Raw genomic sequence first — 21651 nt, forward strand, 5'->3', positions numbered from 1 at the left:
TTCACATTCTGAAGTGATCTGTAAACATTTTAAAGGTTATACATTCAGACAGCAAATGTGTATCCACATTCCGTTTTACTGCCTTACTAGATTTACTTCTATGAAAATAAAATTTCTTAAAGCAATTCACATTTATGCATGTTTTGCAGCTATATAAAACAGTGAACAAGCCAAGTACAAAATCTGTTGTCCGCACCACTAAACAAACTGATGATAAACAAAAAAAATATCTTAAAATAAGGCCCCTTCAGTCATAAAAGAACAGTGACATCAGAATACGAATTTATGTATATAAAACCAACATTTAAACATATTATAACCAGATCATTGGCTACAATAACATGTAGGCACTACCTAATAGCTATCAAAAACAACAGACAGGTCTGACAGATATGAGGTTACTTCATACATTACTACCACAGCCTTCTCGGGACACATTTATGACACAAGTATTGGTTCAGTGTATTTCCTTCCTCTCTACTGACTCGTCTATGACTCTTCTATCCAGCTCCATCTTGTTTGGTGACAGTTTCCCACGGACAAATGATTTCTTTCACACCTCCTCTTGCTGTATCAGGACTGTCATCCTCCTCGTCTTCTGAATCAATGGGGTAGATGCGGCATTCAGGTGGGATGTCAACTTTGATTTGAAAAAAGCTGTATAAGCAGTTTGGTTATTTTTCATATATTGTAAAATCACATCAAAATAAGGCCAAAAAGTGCATGTACTCACTTTGCAATTCTTCTGGGCTGAGGTTGTGCAAGCGGCTCCACTCCAAGGGGCTGTACTTTGCCTCCTGAAGCCACAGCACATTTTGGGGATAGGCTGGCAAAGACAGATGGGGCATTGCATCCTCTGCGGAGGAGTCTGCTCAGTGACAGAGCCATACGAGACTTTGGGGCAGGTGGCTGCTTCTCTTCCTCTGACACTGATGCCTCTGCAATTGATGGGAAATGGGAGGAGGAAGGCCCCCCGTTGCCATCAAACCTCCTCTCTGAGGCTGGAGTGCTGTTGATAGCGACGCTGATGGGAGACGGGCAGGCAGCACTGTTGGGCAGTGTCATGAGCCCAGGGGAGGCAGTGGATTGTGCTTCACAAATGCCTGTATACACTGCCAGATGAGGCACAGGTGCTGTGAACCGGCAGAGCTGTGGGACACAGTTCATGCAAAGTATGTATTAGTACTAAACACTGTTTGTGTTGAGTAAACTGCAATTAGGAATAGAAAATATAGACCACGCAATACAGTGCATTTCTGGCAGGAAGTCCATCCAACAAATCAATGAAATGTATATTAGGTAATTTGAATTTGATGTTCAGGGAAAATTGTACTGATTTTGTCTTCTGGGAAACCTTCTGTAGCTTCTGAAGGGCAGTATTAAATTAAAAATATATATTTGAACAAAATAAGAAAAATGTACACATTTCATTCTGTTCAAAAGTTTTCACCCCCATCTCTTAATGTATCTTGTTTCCTTCTGGAGCATCAGTGAACCTTTGCAACTTTTGTAAGAGTTGCACACGAGTCCCTTAGTTGTCACCGATATATATATCGTTTTAGTGCAGTTTTAGTGCTAAAACTGTGCTGTTCTGTGTACATACTGATTAAACTTAACTGCTTCATAACAGTCCATTCATAACAAAGAATTCTGTTTTACGTATATGCAAATAAAATAACTGCATTTGTATGAGAGCAGAACAAGCATGACATCTAGTGATCATGATACAATGCACTTCAAAGATTTTCAAGGCACTGTTTTTATCATAAATTTGCATCCTATATTTGAGACAGTTGGTGTTACATTCTCAGAAAAAAGGTACAAAAGCTGTCGTTAGGGCAGTGACTTTTCATAACAGTAACCTTAAATGTACCAATTAGTACCTAAAGAGTGCATATTAGTAGCTTTTAAAAGAACACCACCCCAGTGACAGCTGTTGTACCCTTTTTTCTGAGATAGATTAACATAATTATTGATTTCATTAAAGAGTATTTAACATCTGTGCTTTGCAAATCTTACTGCAATTTGTATTTTTTGCTTCTAACCTATCCTATTATTCATGTTTCAATTAATTAAAAATATATATTTTTGACTTCACACTTTGATTAGAAATTGAATAGAATCAAGCTATAAAATTATTTTAAACTCTCGGCTTACCTAATTTTGCAATTTCATAAATCTACTTTCAGGATAGTATTTTTCAGCAACATATTAAACAGCAACATATTTTTTTTTTTATTATTTTCATTTACTCACCCTCATGTTGTTCTAAACCCATTTCTTCTGTTGTAGACTACAGGAAAGGTTTAGCAGAATATTTACGCTGCTTTCTTCGATACAGTGAAAGTGAATGATACAGTGAAAGTGGCTGTCGAGCTTCATTAAAGCATCATACAAGTAGATGCAGTGACTCATGCTGCACTGACACTGTTGTCTTGAAAGTCTTGCTTGCCAGCCAAGGTCACCATTCACTTTCACTGTATAGAAAGAAACATCCTGGACCACTCTCGTGCTTATGAAATAAAACAAGTCATTGCCGGTTTCAAACCACATGAAGGTGAGGAAATGATGACAGAATAGAATGCTAATTTCCTCTCAGTTAATGACATGAGGTCAAAGTTATTTTAGACAAGACTATGCACAAACTGATGAGATACATATATACATTTCACTCAACAACAATCACAAATGACAAAGACAAATGATGTGACAACAGATGGCATAAATGGTTTTACTATGTATTTGAATAAATTCATGATTTACAGCAAACTTGTAAATGAAACAAACATGAGAAAAAACAAACTGTAGTAACGAGGAGGACAACATCTGATCGTTTTTGGTTGTATGAAATGAAGTTCGACATACAGGAGATGTATGACATTTGACAAAACATAAATATGACAAAGATTAAAAATGATTGTGAATGACAAAACTGTGAAAGAATAACATAATGGCCTAATAAAAAGGCTAAATGGAAGTTTTTGATGCCATTTCAAAAATATATCAAGCAAACTTTCAAAAACTATAAATATCTGTGTAATATTACAAACACAGCAACATGCTCTCTATATAAATAAATTAGCTCTCAAGTCTGTTTATCACTTTGACCAGAAAGGTGGTTTTCCTTTTTGTTTATCATAAATATTTGCTTATATCTATTCTTCGTGTTTTAGGTCTCTAGGTTCAGTTTTTCTGTTTCCTTTCCAGTTTGCTCATGACCTGTGTGATGTCCACCGGGCCACTCGCTGCAAGTTTGGCCTTCTGTTCTTCCTCCTGCTGTCTGAGGATGATGGGACTCAGGCTGGGCCGCCTTCTCTTGGCATTCTGCTCCAACTGCGTCTCACTAGGAGACATTTGAAAAGAGTAAAGAACATTTTAAATGTCACTTATGCATTATAAAGCATATATTGGAACTAACAGAAAGGTGCATCTCACGTGAATCTGTGTGGTTCAGGAGCAACGGCCTTCTTTTGAGTTTCCTTGAAGACTGGGGACTTGAGATATCGCCCGTATGAGTCCTTAATGACAGATCATAGCCAAAATTAAATTCAAGTTTGTAAACGACACAAGGCATTTTGAGTTGCAAAGTTTTACATGAGATCAGAGACCTTTTTCATGAGCATGTAAATGTGAGTCTGGGCAGCATCCAGTACATAACGATGAGGATGTGCCAAACCCTTCACTGTTATGTCCATTGTTTTGCCATCAATGTTGATCCAACGTGGAGCTCCACGGGCCAAAAAGGTCCTAATCAAATAAAAATAAAAAATGCCAGCGTTAAATGCTGATATTTATTTATTAGTCATTAGTTTCATTAATGATTAAAACAAGTAGGAAAAAAAATGAAAAAAAATATATTTTATAATTATAAAAACTGTTGCTATGTAATTGTATTTTGAAAAGAAAGAATATATATATATATATATATATATATATATGTGTGTGTGTGTGTGTGTGTGTGTATATATATATACATATGTGTGTATATATATATATATATATATATATATATGTATAATAAATTTAATTATTACATTTCAGCTGCTGAAAATGGTTGTTTTTACCTCACAGAAATAAACTGCCAAAAATGCGTTCCTTACTTATATATTTGCTGAGCTTTTTCTTTCATTGTCTCAGCAGCACCCCATTTCAGATCCTCACACGCCTCCCAGAAGGCAAGATTCTCACCTATTCAGTAATCAGATTATAGTCACAGTCTCCTCTAATAAATAATAATCATTGCAGTTTTGAATATGAACATCAACAATTAAATAGCATTTTTAAAATAGGGTAGACCTAAACCAACAAGTCACCAAACAAGTCTAATGCCAACATTGTTCAAATGTTAGCATCTAGTGGAGCAAGTTTAGAAACATGCATACCACTGAACTCTTTTTTAAGGAAAAGGCGGAAATCGGCCCTTCCCCGAGGGTCCATAAGCAGTTCTCCAAAGCTAAAAGTCCAGCGCTCCACCCTCATTTTAGTAGGGGTCTCAACACTGTATGAACCAAAACACACAATATTTAATCACATGTTTAATTAAGAAAAAAACAAGCTTTTGTTTAAATAAAAATGTTTGTATCTGGCTCACTTTGGCATGTTGAGGGTCCAATATGTAACATCATCTGTTATCCAGGGGCTGCTTGGGAAGCAGGTGTGGAGAAATGGGTCATGCTCTTTGTATGTTGTTGTGTACTTAATAAGTCTGCAAAAAATTACAATAAAATTAAAAATAATATTAGTATGCATATAATATAATTATATATTAAAATATTTTAAAATAATATTTTTTACAAATTTTTTTAATATGCGGGATTCTACCCATAACATATTATATCACAATAACATACGCTCCAATTGACACAGACGACTTCACCCTTGGTCTCATGATACACTGCTGAGTGAACATAATCTGCAAAAAAATTGATGATTCATTGGTCAAAAAAAAAAAATTATATTTTGCTTTTTGCATCTAAATATCTGTGCTAGTTAAAGTTCTTCGGTACTTACAATTCTTCTGTAGTAGTCAGGTGTTTTTTTCTGTAAAACAATTTTAGAAACAGTTTAAGCGCAAAGAAAGGAAGTGGTGACATACTAAAGGACAGTGTTGAAAGCAAAAGATTGACATTTGAGCATGTTTGGGTTAAGAGTCTGAAGAGAGAGTGAATATGGTCTCTTTGTGGACTTGCAATGTCATTTTAAAAAGCATGCACTCATATTTCTATTAAACAGAGTGCATCCGATTTCATGATCCACTGAGTGTGTGCTTTCATTTTGTAGTCATCTGCTGTTTCTTGTCATGTGTCTCAACAGATAAGTTTAGGAATCTGTAGGAAAGAAAGAGAGAAAGGGTGTAAGACAAAGCTATTTTATTGAATACAATCAGACCTTTGCAGTGGCAAGCAGTCAGATTATGATCATTTAAATCCTATTGGATATAAGCTGACATACTAGAAATATCCTTGATAAGCCCAGCACAACAGGCTCTCATCACAAATATAATCTCAGCAGTAGTATCTGTTAATGTTAGATATACAGCCCCGTGTCTCATTACAAGATTCTTCATCAGACCTACTATACTGTATTTTGAAAGCCTAGTTGTAATCTTGAATGTCAAAATATTTTAGTTTTTCTCTTTAGAAGTTAATACGATTATTTTTCACACATACCTTTACCTCCTCCATATTAGGGTCGACCATCCTGTCGTGTCCATAGTCCATGGCACTAACTGTTCCTGGCTGTTGAGTGGAAATAACACAATTGTACTTTCACATCTTTAAGTCACTTTGCAAGGAAATATGTCACTTTAATTGACCTTATATACTCAGTCTAAAGGTAACTCACCGGTGGCCGATGTACAACCCAGTAGGCCCGTTCCTGACAGTCAAAAACCACCCGGTCTGGCTTCTTCCTCTCCTTACCCGCCCTACACAAAAAGCAATGCGTCTTTTACAGTGGTGGCCAAAATTATTAGAACACTTGACAGATCTGAAAATATTGACCTTTTTTTGCCTCCAAAACATGATTTCATTTCGTAATGTTCATGAAACATGCAGACGATTGCTCTGAGCGCAACAAATATCGGATGAAGTGAGTCGTACTGTCCACTTTTAACTTTAATATTTGGCATGTCTACCTTTTGTAGCAATTACAGCAGTGCATCTCTTTGGCATAGTGTCAATATATTTTCTGAGAACTTCAACACTAATGTTATCCCATGCCTTCTGCAACTCAAGCCAAAGGCTTTCCTTTGAATGTACAATAGATCTGTCCAGTTTATTTTCCAACTCGCCCCAAATTTGCTCGATGGGGTTGAGGTGTGGACTTTAAGGGGGCCAGTCCATCATTTTCAGTGTTCCAGCAGATTCCTTCTGTTGCAGGTAGTTCTGGCAATAGTTTGATTTATGGGTATTGTAATGGCCAATTCAACAAAAACAACTGAAACCTCTTAAATTTTGCCAAGGGTTCTAATAATTTTGGCCACCACTGTATATGCTGAAACAAATAGCTATATAAATAAAATACACACTGCCTGGCCAAAAAGTTGCTGTTTGGATTTAAATAAGCAAATACCGAAGGGTCTAGGATTGGATTATTTTTGCCGTGATTAATATATTTTCGGCAACAGTTCTTTTAACTCTAATTGATGCAGTGTGTAGCTTTTAATAAAAAACATGTCTGAAAAAGTACCTAGGATGACAATGACCAGATCCACTGGGCTCAAATTGTGAAAGAGTGATTCAGAGAGCATGAGAAATCATTTTCACACATGAATTGGTCACCATAGAGTTGTGTCCTTAACCCTTCTGAAAGTCTTTGAGATGTGATGGAGTCGGCTTTAAAGAAGGGTTTGACTATCCCATTGTCAATACAAGAACTTAACGCAACTCTTGATGGAAATTAATGTGGTGTTGCATAAGGTCGTTGGAGCAATGCCACAACGAATACACACAGTAATCAAAGCTAAAAGCTGTCAAATGAAATATTAGAGTGTGCTTTTTTGGCAAAGCAGTGTATGCCTGAGCAAGAGAAACATTCACTAACATTCACTAACCTGTGTACACACGGATTGATTGAGCCATGATGATCAATCATAAATATTCTGCAATATTTAAAGTAAAGTGTGACCCACCTGTACTGCTCTTTGGCCTGCATTACAATAAAATCCCACTTGTGATTCATCCATTTGTAAAGATTGTTGTACTGTTCCTGAGTAGAGAAACATACAAATTTTATGTCTAGTCTTGTAATTTGTCATGCAATTTATTATAGTGACTTCCTCTTCCTCTGCATTACAACATAGGATTTCATAGAAATTAATATATATTTAATACATGAGTATTAAGACAATGAAGGAGAAGATGTTCAATTACCTGTTCATACAGCTCCAACATCCCTTTCTTGCGTATATTTCTCTTTGCCAAATAAATTGCTGGAGATACACATATAAACATCTGACCTTGCCAGTAAAAGCCAATTTAAAGATGTGATGTGACTCAACATGAAAGCAATTTATCACATTCTTTATCTCAGACAGCTGTTTGAAGAATAATGAACAACCTCACTGTGAATGATTGCTATGGCAACCTATCAGCACGCATGAAAAATGAAAGATGATTACACACCATAGTCTGTGTCTTCCACCAGCCACTGCTGCGCAGGCCAAAAATATGGGGTCTGGAATAAGAAATGTATAGAAGTAGGAATGGAAAAGATTAGTACAAAGCATATGGAAGGAAGAACTCCTGTATGCTCACCAAGGCTGCATTTATTTGATCAATAACAGTCAAATAAGTAATATTATGAAATAGTATCACAACTGCTTTCTACTGTAATATATTTTTAAATGTTAATCATTTCTGTAATGGGCAAAGCTAAATTTTTAGCAACCATTACTCCAGTCTTTAGTGTCACATGATCATTCAGAAATTATTCTAATATGCTGATTTGGTGCTCAAGAAACCTTTCTCATTATTAACAAAGTTGTGTTGCTTAATATTTTTGTGGAAACCGTAATGGTAATATATGTTATTTTATAGGTTGTTTGTGATAGTTACCTGAAAGCGGTACAGGGATGTATCTGGTTTAAGGATGAGTCTCTTATGATCTTGTAGTGGATAGATGTACCCAAACGCCACCATCATGGTCCCCATAGCTCGGGCCTCTAAACATTTAGAATGAGAAAAGTAATATTATGAAATAGTATCAGAACTGCTTTCTACTGTAATATAATTTTTAAATGTTAATCATTTCTGTAATGGGCAAAGCTACATTTTTAGCAACCATTACTCCAGTCTTTAGTGTCACATGATCATTCAGAAATTATTCTAATATGCTGATTTGGTGCTCAAGAAACCTTTCTCATTATTAACAAAGTTGTGTTGCTTAATATTTTTGTGGAAACCGTAATGGTAATATATGTTATTTTATAGGTTGTTTGTGATAGTTACCTGAAAGCGGTACAGGGATGTATCTGGTTTAAGGATGAGTCTCTTATGATCTTGTAGTGGATAGATGTACCCAAACGCCACCATCATGGTCCCCATAGCTCGGGCCTCTAAGCATTTAGAGTGAGAACGTTATACAAGACCCAAATGAACAGTACGGCATCTCACACCATCGAATTGCATAGCAAGAATATCTTAAAGCATATCTGTAATACTTTATACAGATCTGGAATGGGATATATTTTTTCAGAATTATTATATTACAAAAAAAAAAAAACGATGTACTTGACTTACCCGCAGCATCTATTTTGAATCGATTAGCGATCCATGCAACAATATCTTCCCCTGAAAGAACAACGTACATAATAAACATGTTAATAGTTAAAGTAAAACGTTTCAGAGTAATAAAAGACTGTATCAGTGGGTGGGAAAGTTGGCCTTCAGATTGAATGTGCCCACCAGGAGTCATCAGCAAAACACACACACACCAGCGTTATTATAGTTAACCACAACAACAACAAAAAATAAAATAAATTATATATATATATATAAAATAAAATAAACATAAAAAATGTGGTACTTGAAATAAAGTAAATGTGAAATAAAATATATCAAACAATTATTTCAGCTAGTTGCCCAGAAAACATTTCTCATTTTTATTTAGTGAAGCACTATTCTAAAATAATATAATAAAAGAAATAAAATCCATAGAGACATAGTTAAAGTAGTTTCAGAGTAATAAAAGACTGTATCAGTGGGTGGGAAAGTTGGCCTTCACATTGAATGTGCCCACCAGGAGTCATCAGCAAAACACACACACACCAGGGTTATTATAGTTAACCAAAACAACAACAAAAAATAAAATAAATTATATATATATATATAAAATAAAATAAACATAAAAAATGTGGTACTTGAAATAAAGTAAATGTGAAATAAAATATATCAAACAATTATTTCAGCTAGTTGCCCAGAAAACATTTCTCATTTTTATTTAGTGAAGCACTATTCTAAAATAATATAATAAAAGAAATAAAATCCATAGAGACATAATGACAAAAACATACAAAATGAAAACAGAGAACATACAATAAAAAAAAATATAATAATAATAATAAAAACTAGTAACTCAGTGTTACTAAAATAAAACTAGAGAGGCATCCTGGCAGCCAGTTAATATTAATATGAGCATTTATGAAACATAATGAGAAACTATTAAAGCTTTTCTCAGTTTCTCTGCTATGAGTGTCACTTAGCGGAACTAAAAAAATAAAGCATGTTTTCAAACAATCTTTGCAAATGCTCCTTTTGCATGTCAGTCCTTTGCATGATGTCAGTCCTCCCCAACACAACAAACACAGCTCTAATGGGTCTATAAAAGTGAAGGCATATCTTAACCAGTAAAATAGGCTACGTTCAATAAAAGGTCCAACATATTAGGAATACTTTCAACTAGAAACTCTGCAAGTTTGTCATAATGACTGAAACACAAACTTTCCATCAAATTGCCAGTTAATATTAATATGAGCATTTATGAAACATAATGAGAAACTATTAAAGCTTTTCTCAGTTTCTCTGCTATGAGTTAAAAAAATAGGAACTAAATAAAAAAAGCATGTTTTCAAACAATCTTTGCAAATGCTCCTTTTGCATGATGTCAGTCCTCCCCAACACCACAAACACAGCTCTAATGGGTCTATAAAAGTGAAGGCATATCTTAACCAGTAAAATAGGCTACGTTCAATAAAAGGTCCAACATATTAGGAATACTTTCAACTAGAAACTCTGCAAGTTTGTCATAATGACTGAAACACAAACTTTCCATCAAATTCCTCCATCTTTGTAAAAACACAGCCAATGTTTACCCTTGTTTTACCTCGATGTCTATCTGTGTATTTTTACAAGTCTTCACATTTTGGCTTTGAATTTCGGACCGAATGCAATGATTAGACGAACATTTTATGGTCCTCCTGAGCCTTCCACAGAAGATATATACAGTATATATATTTAGACTACTTAAATTATAGATTGATCAGGCTTTGAAGAGACTTTCAACCAGTATATCAAAAAATGTTTATGAAAAACTTAGCCTACCGTAGCATTAAGAGGCAGAGAAGAGTATATGCAAAATAAAAATGCTGAATTGGAAGTAAAAATGGAGGTAGAGAATAATTACAAAGTATATAATTTATAAGTTAATCATTTATTTATTTTTAAATGAGAGATTCATAAAGACCATTAAAGGAAAAACAACAGTCAGTATTGGACACAATACAAAGGTACGTTCTCAAAATAGGTATTGCACCACTATGTGTCCCGCTGAGGCTCTCGTGATTGGAGGCTAATGAGAAGATCTCTGCAGGGGTGAATCTGAGTGGCTTCATTAGTGTCTGCTAGCCTGAGGAGCAAACCAGATCATTTCAATGAATTTTTAACTAAAAACCTCAGGTGTCTTTCCACTATATAAATTATATCAAGACTGCTGCGAATAATCCGAGGCTCCAATTAAGCAATCACAAATTTAAGTTAATCATACGCCGTATGTTACATGTAGCGGGCTGACAGCATTAAGACCAACAGTGGAGATTACAAGAGCTCTCCTCCCTGAAACCATGCAGCCTGGAGGAGACAGTCATTGCAACCAGCTGCTCAGAGGTTGTCATGGCAATAGATTCTTCAGTCTCAGACCCACATAATGCATGGACCGCACAGATGCCTAGCACTCCCGAAGAGTAATCTAACTGCAGAAATCAATACAAATGAGTAGGTGAGCCAACTATTTTTAATTACAAGTGCTGTGTCTTACATCCCATGGTGTTTATCAGCTTGAAACCTGCAAAGATTGGCTCTTGAGTAATAGTCTAGCAGCTATTTCTGAGGATCTCACCTGTTATAGCATGTGGGATGGTGGTGATTACAAGCCTCTGGGTCTGAGATTTCACTCCAGTTTTGGGGTCCTGCATCTCCAACACCACGTTCTCCACCTAACATGCAAAAAATGCGAAATGTATGGACAATATAAAAACATCTCTTTTTTTACCTTGCGGCAGCCTGTGTGCACATCTCACTAAATTATTCCACCGTGAAGTCATCCCTGCTGGTTTATGGTCTGAAGGGGCTGCGACTGACCTCTTTGAAATATGCTCTGTGATTGATTTGTGACTCAGCTGTTTTAAGTTTTTCTTGCTTTGTCAGGGTCTCTGGCTTTTGAAGACTGTTTGTGAACTCTTGCTGCACCCTGGTCTGGATCACAGAAAGCTCTTGGCCGAGTTATTGGGTCATTACTATCTGTGCATTGGCAAAGAGCAAAGCAATGCACTAATAAAACATATTCTAGTGGATCACACTGTCGGGGATCACTTCGAGCGTACAGTTTGAAGTATCATAGTGATAAAATAGGGACTGCATTATATGAGAGGCTCATGGCAAAGCTAGACTAATACCATTAGCACACACTGACCTTACCTGAGAGTAAGCTGCTCATAAACAATTAACACTGTAAAAATGTTTTAATTCATATGTCATAACATCTTTACAATGCATATAAAATTTAACAATTTCTTTAATTTCTTTTTATGTTTTTATGAGTTTTATGAGTTTTCTTCATCATTAATTAATTTTAAAGTGGTTGAAAAGTTTGATTTTGACACCACTTTCATTTCTGTTATTGTAATAAAGCAATTAATTTTACTTTTTTAATTTAGAATATTTATAATATAATTTACAAATTAATTAATTAAATAGATTTTTTTGTGGGTCAAATTTTCGGGAGTCAGCACAAAGTAATAATAAAACAAAATTGTAACTGGAAATAAAATGAACAAAATCTAGGAAGTGAAAAAAAAATCAAAATCAATGTACATGGAAAGTCAAATCAATAAAAAATCCTGACCTGAAAACAATGTAGGAAAATGTATGTATGTATGTATGTATGTATGTAGCCTATGTAAATAAATAAATAAATGAAATAAAAACAAACAAAAAAGACAAACGCAATTTAATTTACAATTGTAATTGATTTAATTGAAAAGTTTCTCTGTGACCAAAACAAGGGCAGTGTTCCGCATACTCTTAAAATAATTTGTTTCTGTTCCAGGTAACCACGTTTTTTTTTGGCACATATGCTACAAGACGCTTTAATATTCTGAATGGATGGAATCACCATTGAAAGTGAAATTGACAGCCCACAACACTACATGATAATGAGGATTAAAGTAATTATATTGCTGCGCTCAAATACAGCAAGACAAGCAGAAATATCCCTGGATCTTAAGGCATGAAGGATTACTTGTTAGATTATAGAAATCAAATGTAGCATTATTCTTATCTCATTCGCGAGAACGTAAAGAACACAGATGGTGATGAGCTATGGATGATGCTCTCAACCCACCTTCTTCAGGCATGCCATACGGGGTCTGTATCGCTGCCCGTGGTCCCGGACATTCCTTATGGTCATGTTCGCCTCTTCACGCCACAGTCTATCGACGGTCGAAGACGAGAGAATGAAATGGGAAATACTCGGTAGGTAATCGTACTATCGTTTTGGCTGTGTCTAATCTATAATCATCACTGATGCACACAAAGACGAGGGCTGTGTGCGCCAATCAGGTAACAGCTCTGCTCATGTATGCTGAGGGCAGTGATTACAGTAACACGTCATGTCCGGTAGATGGCGCTGTGGTGTCATCTTTTTCACATGAAGGCAACAGGGGCTGACAACAAAACAAAAGCCTCTGAGCTGGATTTATGATTATTATAATCCATACAGCATTTCTTATTGTGATTATCGTATATAAAAAGGTTTTACTGCGAAGAAAAAGAAAATCTGCGCGTGTAAAATGTTTATTTTATTATCATTCATATTATGCAGGACCGTTTAGACTCTGCAGTCTGCAATTAAAAAAAGAAAAGAAAAGAAAAGGAAAAATGCTATATGCTTGCGTTGTAATTTGAGAAGGTATGTCTGTAAAACGACGTAGCAGATTTCTAAAAAAAAAAGATACTTTGGACACTAAAACTTTATTATAGCAATTATAATTTCATTATTTACACAATGGCAATGACAAATGAACAGGATCCTAACAGGATTGAAATAAAAAGCTACTGCACGAGCGTCAGAGAGTCAAGTTGAAATATATAGGCTATACGGTGAACACTCGTTAAATGAACTATGAGGATGGAGTGATACTGATAGGCTGTAAAAACATTAAATTGTTAGAGATTAGAAAGGAAAAAAAACAAGAAACACCTGCAATGCTTATAAATTTGCCAGTTTTCCATGTCAGAAGTGGCAAAACATTTACTCAAACCAAATTATTTAAAATTACCACTATGTTTACTATATTGTCAGATGTGTTAAAAGAGACCTGTTTTATCCGATATATTAGGACATGGCGTAGACATGTAGGCTAATGCTTAACCCTGTAAGGCCCACTGCTGTAATATTACAACATAATTTTTAGCTTGACTAAAAAACCCTGCTCGTGTTTTCTCTCTCTCTCTAAAACCACATTTATGCAATTAATAGGTCTTATTTTTCAGCCTTGCAATGCAATTGGATGCTAGATTTTAAAAATAGGTCTATTTACATGGACGTGAAGTCACACAGCCTGCGAACTTCCCTTGAAGCACATTATCTTGTTTTAGACTGGATAAATCAACATTCAAGTAAGTAAAATGCCTAAAATATTTTTTTCCTGTGATTAGTAATATGTCTAGATAATGTAGATATTAAGGTATTGTCGAATGCTTTGATCATTTTAGATTTTGAGCTTGTTATGTCAGTGTTGTAATTTAAAAATACTAGTAAAAACATACTGTTTTTTGATCATTCACAAGTTTTAAATGTCTTCTTTGTTACCATTTTGAGTTTCAATCAATATTGAATGATTATTAAATAAGTTGAAGAATAAATTATTTCCTCAAGAATGTTAAAGTATTTGTGTAGCAATATTTGAAACTATCTATATCTTATCATTTATAAAATATCCTTAACTGGTTCTGTTTTTTTTTCTTTCTGGGCTTTGCTTGTTTGCCCAAATATCTGCCTGCTGCATGAGGGACAGGTGATAATGTTCTGGAATGTGGGGGTATCAGTGCTATTAGCATGATAATTTGAGGGCACAATAAGCTATCGGACAGTGTTGTGTGAACTGAATTTTTTTAAATGTGTGAATTCTGTGGAATGGGTGAATTCTTTAAAATGTGTAAATTTGATTGGAATCGATTTGCATTGAGATTATTTATCATAGAAAATAATCAGTGTTTTTTTCTATTTCAGAATGCCATCAGCCAGGAAAGACCATCTCATCATATGCGTATGATATCTCTGGTGCCGTCCAAAATGGGAACAGTGACTTTGAGATGGACTCTGATACAAGTGATGAAAGTTCTAAAGTCAAGTAATGAAAGTTTTCATTTAGTTCATCAGGTTCTGTAGCTAAATATAATCTGAGCATATATATTATTTTTTATAATAAATAATCTTTTCATAAATATATGACTTATTGTATCATTGTGTGGTTATTATTGTATATATTCATATAGGCCACTGATTTACACAGGTTACAGAAGAATTACACCTTGCAAATGAACCTTTAGACGTCCTCAACATTTGTTCAGATAGTGAGTAGAAACACTGAAATTCTGCTACCCAAGAGCCCAACGTTGCTATATTACAATATTTCCCTAAAATCTTACTAAAATGTCAAAAATGTAAAAAATTAAAATTAAAATAAAAAAACATTTATTTATGCATTAGAGGCCTCCTACAAGAACATTTTAAAGGTGAAATAATTGTTCTAGATTTGGGTCTTTGAGGGTTAATAGGAATTGTCCACCCCCCACCCCCCAATAATCAATATTTATCAATATTTATTGATTAAACAATAAATAGTTGACAATTTCCAAACATTAAACCACACCCGTGGTAACCGCCTTGTAAAGAGCACGTGATCGCGCCTCGCGCGGCAGTGCGAGTGATGTATCTATCTATCCATGAAGTCTCTACTACAAAGATGGCGGATTTCCTGCCCTTCCGGACTGCTATAGTATGTATTCCCAATTGTCTTCTATCCAGCGGCGAAATTGACCAAGTTAGAAAGTCTAAGGAGATCGATAAACGCTTGTCTCGAGAGAAGACGTATGTGAAGAAACTGGTGAAGATCTTGCTGTTAGGAGCAGGCGAAAGTGGCAAGTCAACTTTCCTCAAACAAATGCGCATAATTCATGGGCAGGACTTCGATCAGCGGGCCAAAGAAGAGTTCCGGGCTACAATCTACAGCAATGTTATCAAAGGTACCACGCCAGTAGTTTGAAATCGAAAGAGACAAGTTCATTATTAAAAAAGGAACACTTCGATGAAAGCTCAGTTTTATTGTAGCTGCAGGTGGAAGTGTTTTATCTACTTTTTTCGCATAACTTACGCAAACTTTCGATTGCTCACCCAGCCCATAGACGACGCGAAGGACAGTGGTCTCCAGTTATACATATATCAGATAAAGTATCTGGACTTAGAAAACGGACACAACTGTTTCGAAAACATTTACTTATGTTGCCTATGTTCAAATCTCACTGAAAACTTTAAGTAAACTTGGCGCCTCGAGAGAAAGTACAGCGCCTACTTTGGTCTGTGTTAGTCATCTGGATGTGTGATTGCTTTATGACATTATTCTGATATATGAATCTCAACTGATTCTTGAGACATACCTGACAAAACAGATAAAATGCTACAGATGTTAGGAAGGAAAAGTAAGCTTTTTAGTCATGTTTAGGTTTGATCTCCTGCTTTCACTTTATGACAAAATGCTTGTTTTTCCTCAATATTAGTCAACCCCTTTCAATATAAATATTTATTTAATATGTATTATAGATATCCACTTACATGAATGAATGAATGAATTAATATAAGGATGAGGTTTTGATTAATTTTAATACGGCCAGTCAAAAACGTATTACAAAACTATTTTTAAAACCATAAAATCATTTCTGTTTTTCTAATGTTACTAGCTACTAAAATTAGCTACTTAAAATTCAGGAAAATTAGCTCCTAAACAATTTCTTTGCCATTTGGGTGCTGCAATCGACATGCATATTATTACAGTCACTTTATATAATAAGTATATTTTGTTTTTCAGTTTATAATAACTTTTTGTATACTGTATATTACATTTAGTTATAGAACTCACTGTAGCCCATCTGACCTCATAAAAAGGGGAAATATAAAAAAAGGATTTTAATTTTTATAAGTTTGATTATGTTGACAAAAAATGACTCATGGTCTGAGGATGCATAGTAAAACAATGCCATTTCATTTTCTTAAGGTACATCATGTCAACAGCCTCAAATATATTTTTATAGTAACATGATTAATGCAATATGTCAATATCTCTAATATCTCTTTTTAGGTATCCGAGTGCTGGTGGATGCCCGTGAGAAGCTGCACATCCCTTGGGGAGATCCTGAGAATCAGGTTCACGGGGAGACAGTGATGGGCTTTGACACCCGGTCATCCATGATGGCCAAAGGGATGGTGGAGACCAAAGTCTTTCTCAACTACCTGCCCTGCATCCGTGCCCTGTGGCATGACAGTAGTATTCAGAATGCTTATGACAGACGGAGAGAGTTTCAGCTGGTAAATATAAAATGATTACTCATTATTTTATATTTATTATTAATTATTGTGCATCGTTTGACGTGATCATTTCAATTGTTCTTAGTGCTAAAGTTTTGGATATAGAATCCACTCAATCTTTTTCAAAGGATTTGTGTAATTGTGGGGACTGTGAACTTGAAGGAATGTTGATCTGTTGTTAAACAGCTTGGTATTATGAATCATGGCAGATAAGCACAGTGTACTTGCACAATTACTCCTATCAAGCTTTTGCTCCAAAGCGTTAATCATGGTGAAATGTTTGCTTATATATTTCATATATTTGAAATGTAATTAAGAAGCCATTTTTTTGATATTATTGGAATGATTATGTTTAAGAAATCATGCTTGTTGTGTGTGTAGCGTGGGCATTGGTTGAAACCTGAGAGTAATGCACAGGTATGTTGAACACAAATGAAGTGACTTTACTCATGACAATGAGGGCATTTTGTCTGTGCATGAGTGTAGTTTGCATTTCAGTTATGAAGATAAGATCATGCATGTTCAGGGGTAGAACCCTTGTGACTGAGATTAGGATTTAGCTCATATTTTCCAACTAAAATCTCCATTGTCATACAAGTTGTGATTTAAGACACGTTTATCCGTATTTATTTAGCGATAAACATTCATTTTTGGTGACCAAGTCACTTTCTCTACTTACTGCTGATTTGCATACACACAAAGCAAGCCAATAAGCGGCCATGCTGCAGAGCCTCATTTTCCTGATTTTGTGTTAGGTAAAATTGCTTATGAATAAGACCAGATTAACCTAGTACATCATAGTAGGGTCTGCCTTGGACCAGAAGATCTGGTGGAAAATATTGTATGATTATGCTGGATTGTTTGTGTGTGTGTGAGAGTGTAAAAAAGAGAGAAACTAATAACTCACAATTATTTTTATTTGATTTATTAGGTTTTTGGACAGGGATGTATAGAGTAACAGGAAATGGATAAAATAGGAAAACTGGGACACAGCACAAGACAAATTCAAAGTTGCACCCTCTGCACCACAGCTCACACGCTGGAGACCTAATAATGATTGTGTGTATCTTTTTTTTTTATCTTCTTAGGGTGAATCTGTGAAGTATTTCCTGGACAATGTGGATAAACTTGGACAATTGGTAAAAAATAGCATTTTGTAAATGTTAATGTCTTCTTCAGGTAACTAGATCACAAAGTAGTTGATAGTATACCTGTATGTACATGATACAATTTAAGGAACACACATGAGATGTACACAGAATTGTTTTGGGTGTACTGACATTTTTTTTGGCCGATATATTGGTTACTGGTACTTATTTATTGCATTGTACCATTAATACATGTTAGGGGTGGGTGACATGACCATAACCTTATCACAATGAGTAATTCCATTTCACAAAAACTATATATCACAATAGTTATTTTTGCTTGAAAAAGGTTATGATATCAAAATTTGAATTGTTGTTAATTCTTGATACAAATTTGGATATCACAGCAATAACCAATACTAGCTTAAAGGGTTAATTCACCAAGAAATGAAAATTAGCCTGAGTTTTACTCACCCTCGAGGCATCCTAGGTGTATATGCCTTTCTTCTTTCAGACGCATCCAATCGGAGTTACATAAAAAATTGTCCTGGCTATTCCATGCGTTATCATTGCAGTAGGCAGGTGCTTTTGTTCAACAGGCCACAAGACGTCAAATAATGTGCGCGCATCTGTAATAAAACGTGCCTCACACGGCTCCGGGGGGGTGAATAAAGGCCTCCTGTAGCGAATCAATGCGTTTTTGTAAGAAAAATATCAATATTTCAAACATAATAAACACTTTTTTCCTCACTTCCGCTAACTGTCATACATGCAAGCCGTTTCGGGTGGATGACGTAGGACCTATGTGTCGCACGCGCGCCTGTGAGATATGCTAGTCTTGCGAATTTGCTTACAGGAGCAAAGGAAGCAAAGTTTCCTTACTTTAGCAAAGGAAAACCAGTCTCCTCTTGGCTTATATCTAAATCATCTGACATTTTTTTTTTTTTTAACAAATCCTCGTTTTCTGCTTCTAATTCATGACAACATTTTGTTTTGTTCTCTCTCCGCGTTCGTCACTAATCACGCTAAGCCGACGTCCTACGTCATCCGCCGGAACGGCTTGCTCGTATGACAGTCAGCAAGACACATGCAATATTCCCCCCCCCCAAATGTTTACATGAATACTAGCCAAGACAGATGTTTTGACATCACATTCTGTGTATTTGACTATTTAATTACAATAAGCTGCAAAAGAGAACTCAATTTAGTACTTGCATGATGTTTTCTGTTTGTGCACTTTGGTTGTATGGGCACAGAAATGGTCACTGAGACAGCATTCGAGTACCTCATTGAGTTCTCATTTGTGGCTTATTGGGCTTTGAACGGTTTAAAATAGCTTGATTGTTTAAACTGGCAAGGCTTAAAAACATGGAAATAATAAACGTTTGTGACAGCGCAGCACTGCAATGTGACATGAGTGTGATGGAGACAGAATTCACTAATTTCTACTGGTTTTTTGTGTCTATGAGCATACATCTCTAATACAAGTACTACATTTTTATAAATGTGTAGGGTCTTATTATGGTAGTAGTATGGGTAGTATTATGGCAGTCTGATTTTTGTTTTTCATTTAATCTGCAGGACTACTTGCCTAGCCAAAAGGATATACTGCTGGCACGAAAGCCCACCAAGGGTATCCATGAGTACGACTTTGAAATCAAGAATGTTCCTTTCAAGATGGTGGATGTGGGGGGGCAGCGGTCGGAGCGCAAGCGATGGTTTGAGTGCTTCGACTGTGTGACCTCCATCCTTTTCCTAGTCTCATCCAGTGAATACGATCAGGTGCTCATGGAAGACCGTCAGACCAACAGGCTCACGGAGTCACTCAATATCTTCGAGACTATCGTCAACAACCGCGTCTTCGCCAACGTCTCCATCATTCTTTTCCTCAATAAGACAGACTTGCTGGAAGAAAAAGTTACGAATGTGAACATCAAGGACTACTTCCCAGAGTTCACAGGGGATCCCCACAATCTGCAGGATGTTCAGAAGTTCCTGGTCGAGTGCTTCCGTAACAAGCGTCGTGAACAGCAGCAGAAGCCCCTTTACCATCACTTCACCACCGCCATTAACACAGAGAACATTCGTCTCGTCTTCCGTGATGTCAAAGACACCATCTTACACGACAACCTTAAACAGCTTATGTTACAATGAAAGGCACCGATTGCCCTTTAAGAACATTCCATTTTAATTAGGTTTTTACTTTATTTAATACAAAGTGGTTCAATACATATTGTGGTTGAAGAAAAATAGATAGTATAATTATGCAACTTTAATTTTTTTTTGCATATTATTATATATATTTGTCATCTATATGCAAAGAATTTGATATCATAGCAACCTTTATAAGCTGCTTGTAGCCATATCAAATATGCCAAGGAATGGTCCTCAGTTATTCACCAAAATGCTGTAGTTCTGATCATTTACTGTATGTTTATGAGCGCATATTTTCTTATAATAGAACTCTTAACACTCCGGTAACCCATTGTCTTAACACCTGGTTTTGGCAAAGCTTTTCAAAAAGAAAGTGTGAGAACTCAGGGCTTTAAATATTTAATTCAAAGAGCTCTTCTGCTCCAGTCAGTTTATGGGCTTGATGTGTCTGGTTATATAAGGCCCCAATGTCTGTTTTTTGAAAGTAGAACGTGGTTTCACTGCCTTTGTCTTCCCACACTCAAAATAACTTGCACTCGCATCATGACATTAAATTAGTACAATTGAGGTACTTTTTGTATGAAGTACTTATTTGTCATATTACATTTTTCATATGTAAAGGGAAAGTCTCTTTGTTTGCCGATCAAGCCTGTACAGAATGTCTGTACAATTTCTTTTGCTCTGACATTTCCTCCCCAAGCTGTATATTTTACACACTAAGGTAATACCATGCATTTATTGTACGTATTCTAGAAGCCCTGAAATCCAATACTGAATTTTTTTTACTGAACAATACTGAACTGAAATTTTTTTTTTTTTTTTTGATGAATTCACTTTAAAAACAGAAAGTAGCCTTATGTCTTTGTTCCTGTGTAGGTTAAAGTGGACAGCTTTAGCTCAGGGTTTTATAAAATGACTGTTAAAGCAGTTCAGGTGTATTTTTGTGTATTGGTTACTACAGACATTGTTTTTAAACGGGCCAAGCAAAGTCACCTTTGCCTTAAATGTCTGTAGATCACTCAAAGCTGGTTTAATGCAAGATAAATTAAAATGTGTTGATGGAGAGACTAAGTCTTAATGTAATCTTAATGAAAACAAGCACTGTAATCTGACTGTTGGTAGTAAATTGATATTAACTGATTGCCTGAATTAAGGTGTTTATGTATAGAATCTGTAAAAAAAAATTTGCTCATGCAATGCTGTCTATCTTTGTCATGGCCATAATCACTTGCTTTTTGTATAGTGTGTTTTCTTCTTGTTTTTTGATCACATTTGTGTAATTCTGTTTATTAAATCTGATTGTTTTATCAGAATGGTTGCGTATTCATTT

The 21651-nt window shown here is 35.5% G+C and overlaps 2 protein-coding genes across 2 annotated transcripts; one reads left to right on the top strand and one right to left on the bottom strand.

The window, feature by feature from the left end:
- Positions 1-449: 449 nt before the first annotated feature.
- Positions 450-13009, bottom strand: LOC107734240 (regulator of G-protein signaling 9-like). The gene is made up of 19 exons (XM_016546149.1): positions 12838-13009; positions 11335-11431; positions 8742-8792; positions 8451-8557; positions 7626-7677; positions 7374-7432; positions 7133-7209; positions 5845-5926; positions 5676-5738; positions 5011-5040; positions 4851-4912; positions 4592-4705; positions 4383-4498; positions 4101-4188; positions 3609-3747; positions 3436-3518; positions 3220-3343; positions 734-1149; positions 450-657 (listed from the first exon to the last, which is right to left on the bottom strand). Exons 1-19 carry the CDS (start codon positions 12901-12903, stop codon positions 501-503), a joined length of 1983 nt encoding a protein of 660 aa, XP_016401635.1. The 5' UTR covers positions 12904-13009; the 3' UTR covers positions 450-500.
- Positions 13010-15401: 2392 nt separating this feature from the next.
- On the top strand, positions 15402-21634 carry gna13a (guanine nucleotide binding protein (G protein), alpha 13a). The gene is made up of 4 exons (XM_016546134.1): positions 15402-15743; positions 16853-17079; positions 18168-18218; positions 19749-21634. The coding sequence occupies exons 1-4, from the start codon at positions 15428-15430 to the stop codon at positions 20319-20321; spliced, it is 1167 nt and encodes a 388-aa protein (XP_016401620.1). The 5' UTR covers positions 15402-15427; the 3' UTR covers positions 20322-21634.
- The last annotated feature ends 17 nt before the right edge of the window (positions 21635-21651 follow it).

This window comes from Sinocyclocheilus rhinocerous, unplaced genomic scaffold, assembly GCF_001515625.1.
Source record: "Sinocyclocheilus rhinocerous isolate Xijiao unplaced genomic scaffold, SAMN03320098_v1.1 scaffold820, whole genome shotgun sequence".
NCBI lineage: Eukaryota > Metazoa > Chordata > Actinopteri > Cypriniformes > Cyprinidae > Sinocyclocheilus > Sinocyclocheilus rhinocerous.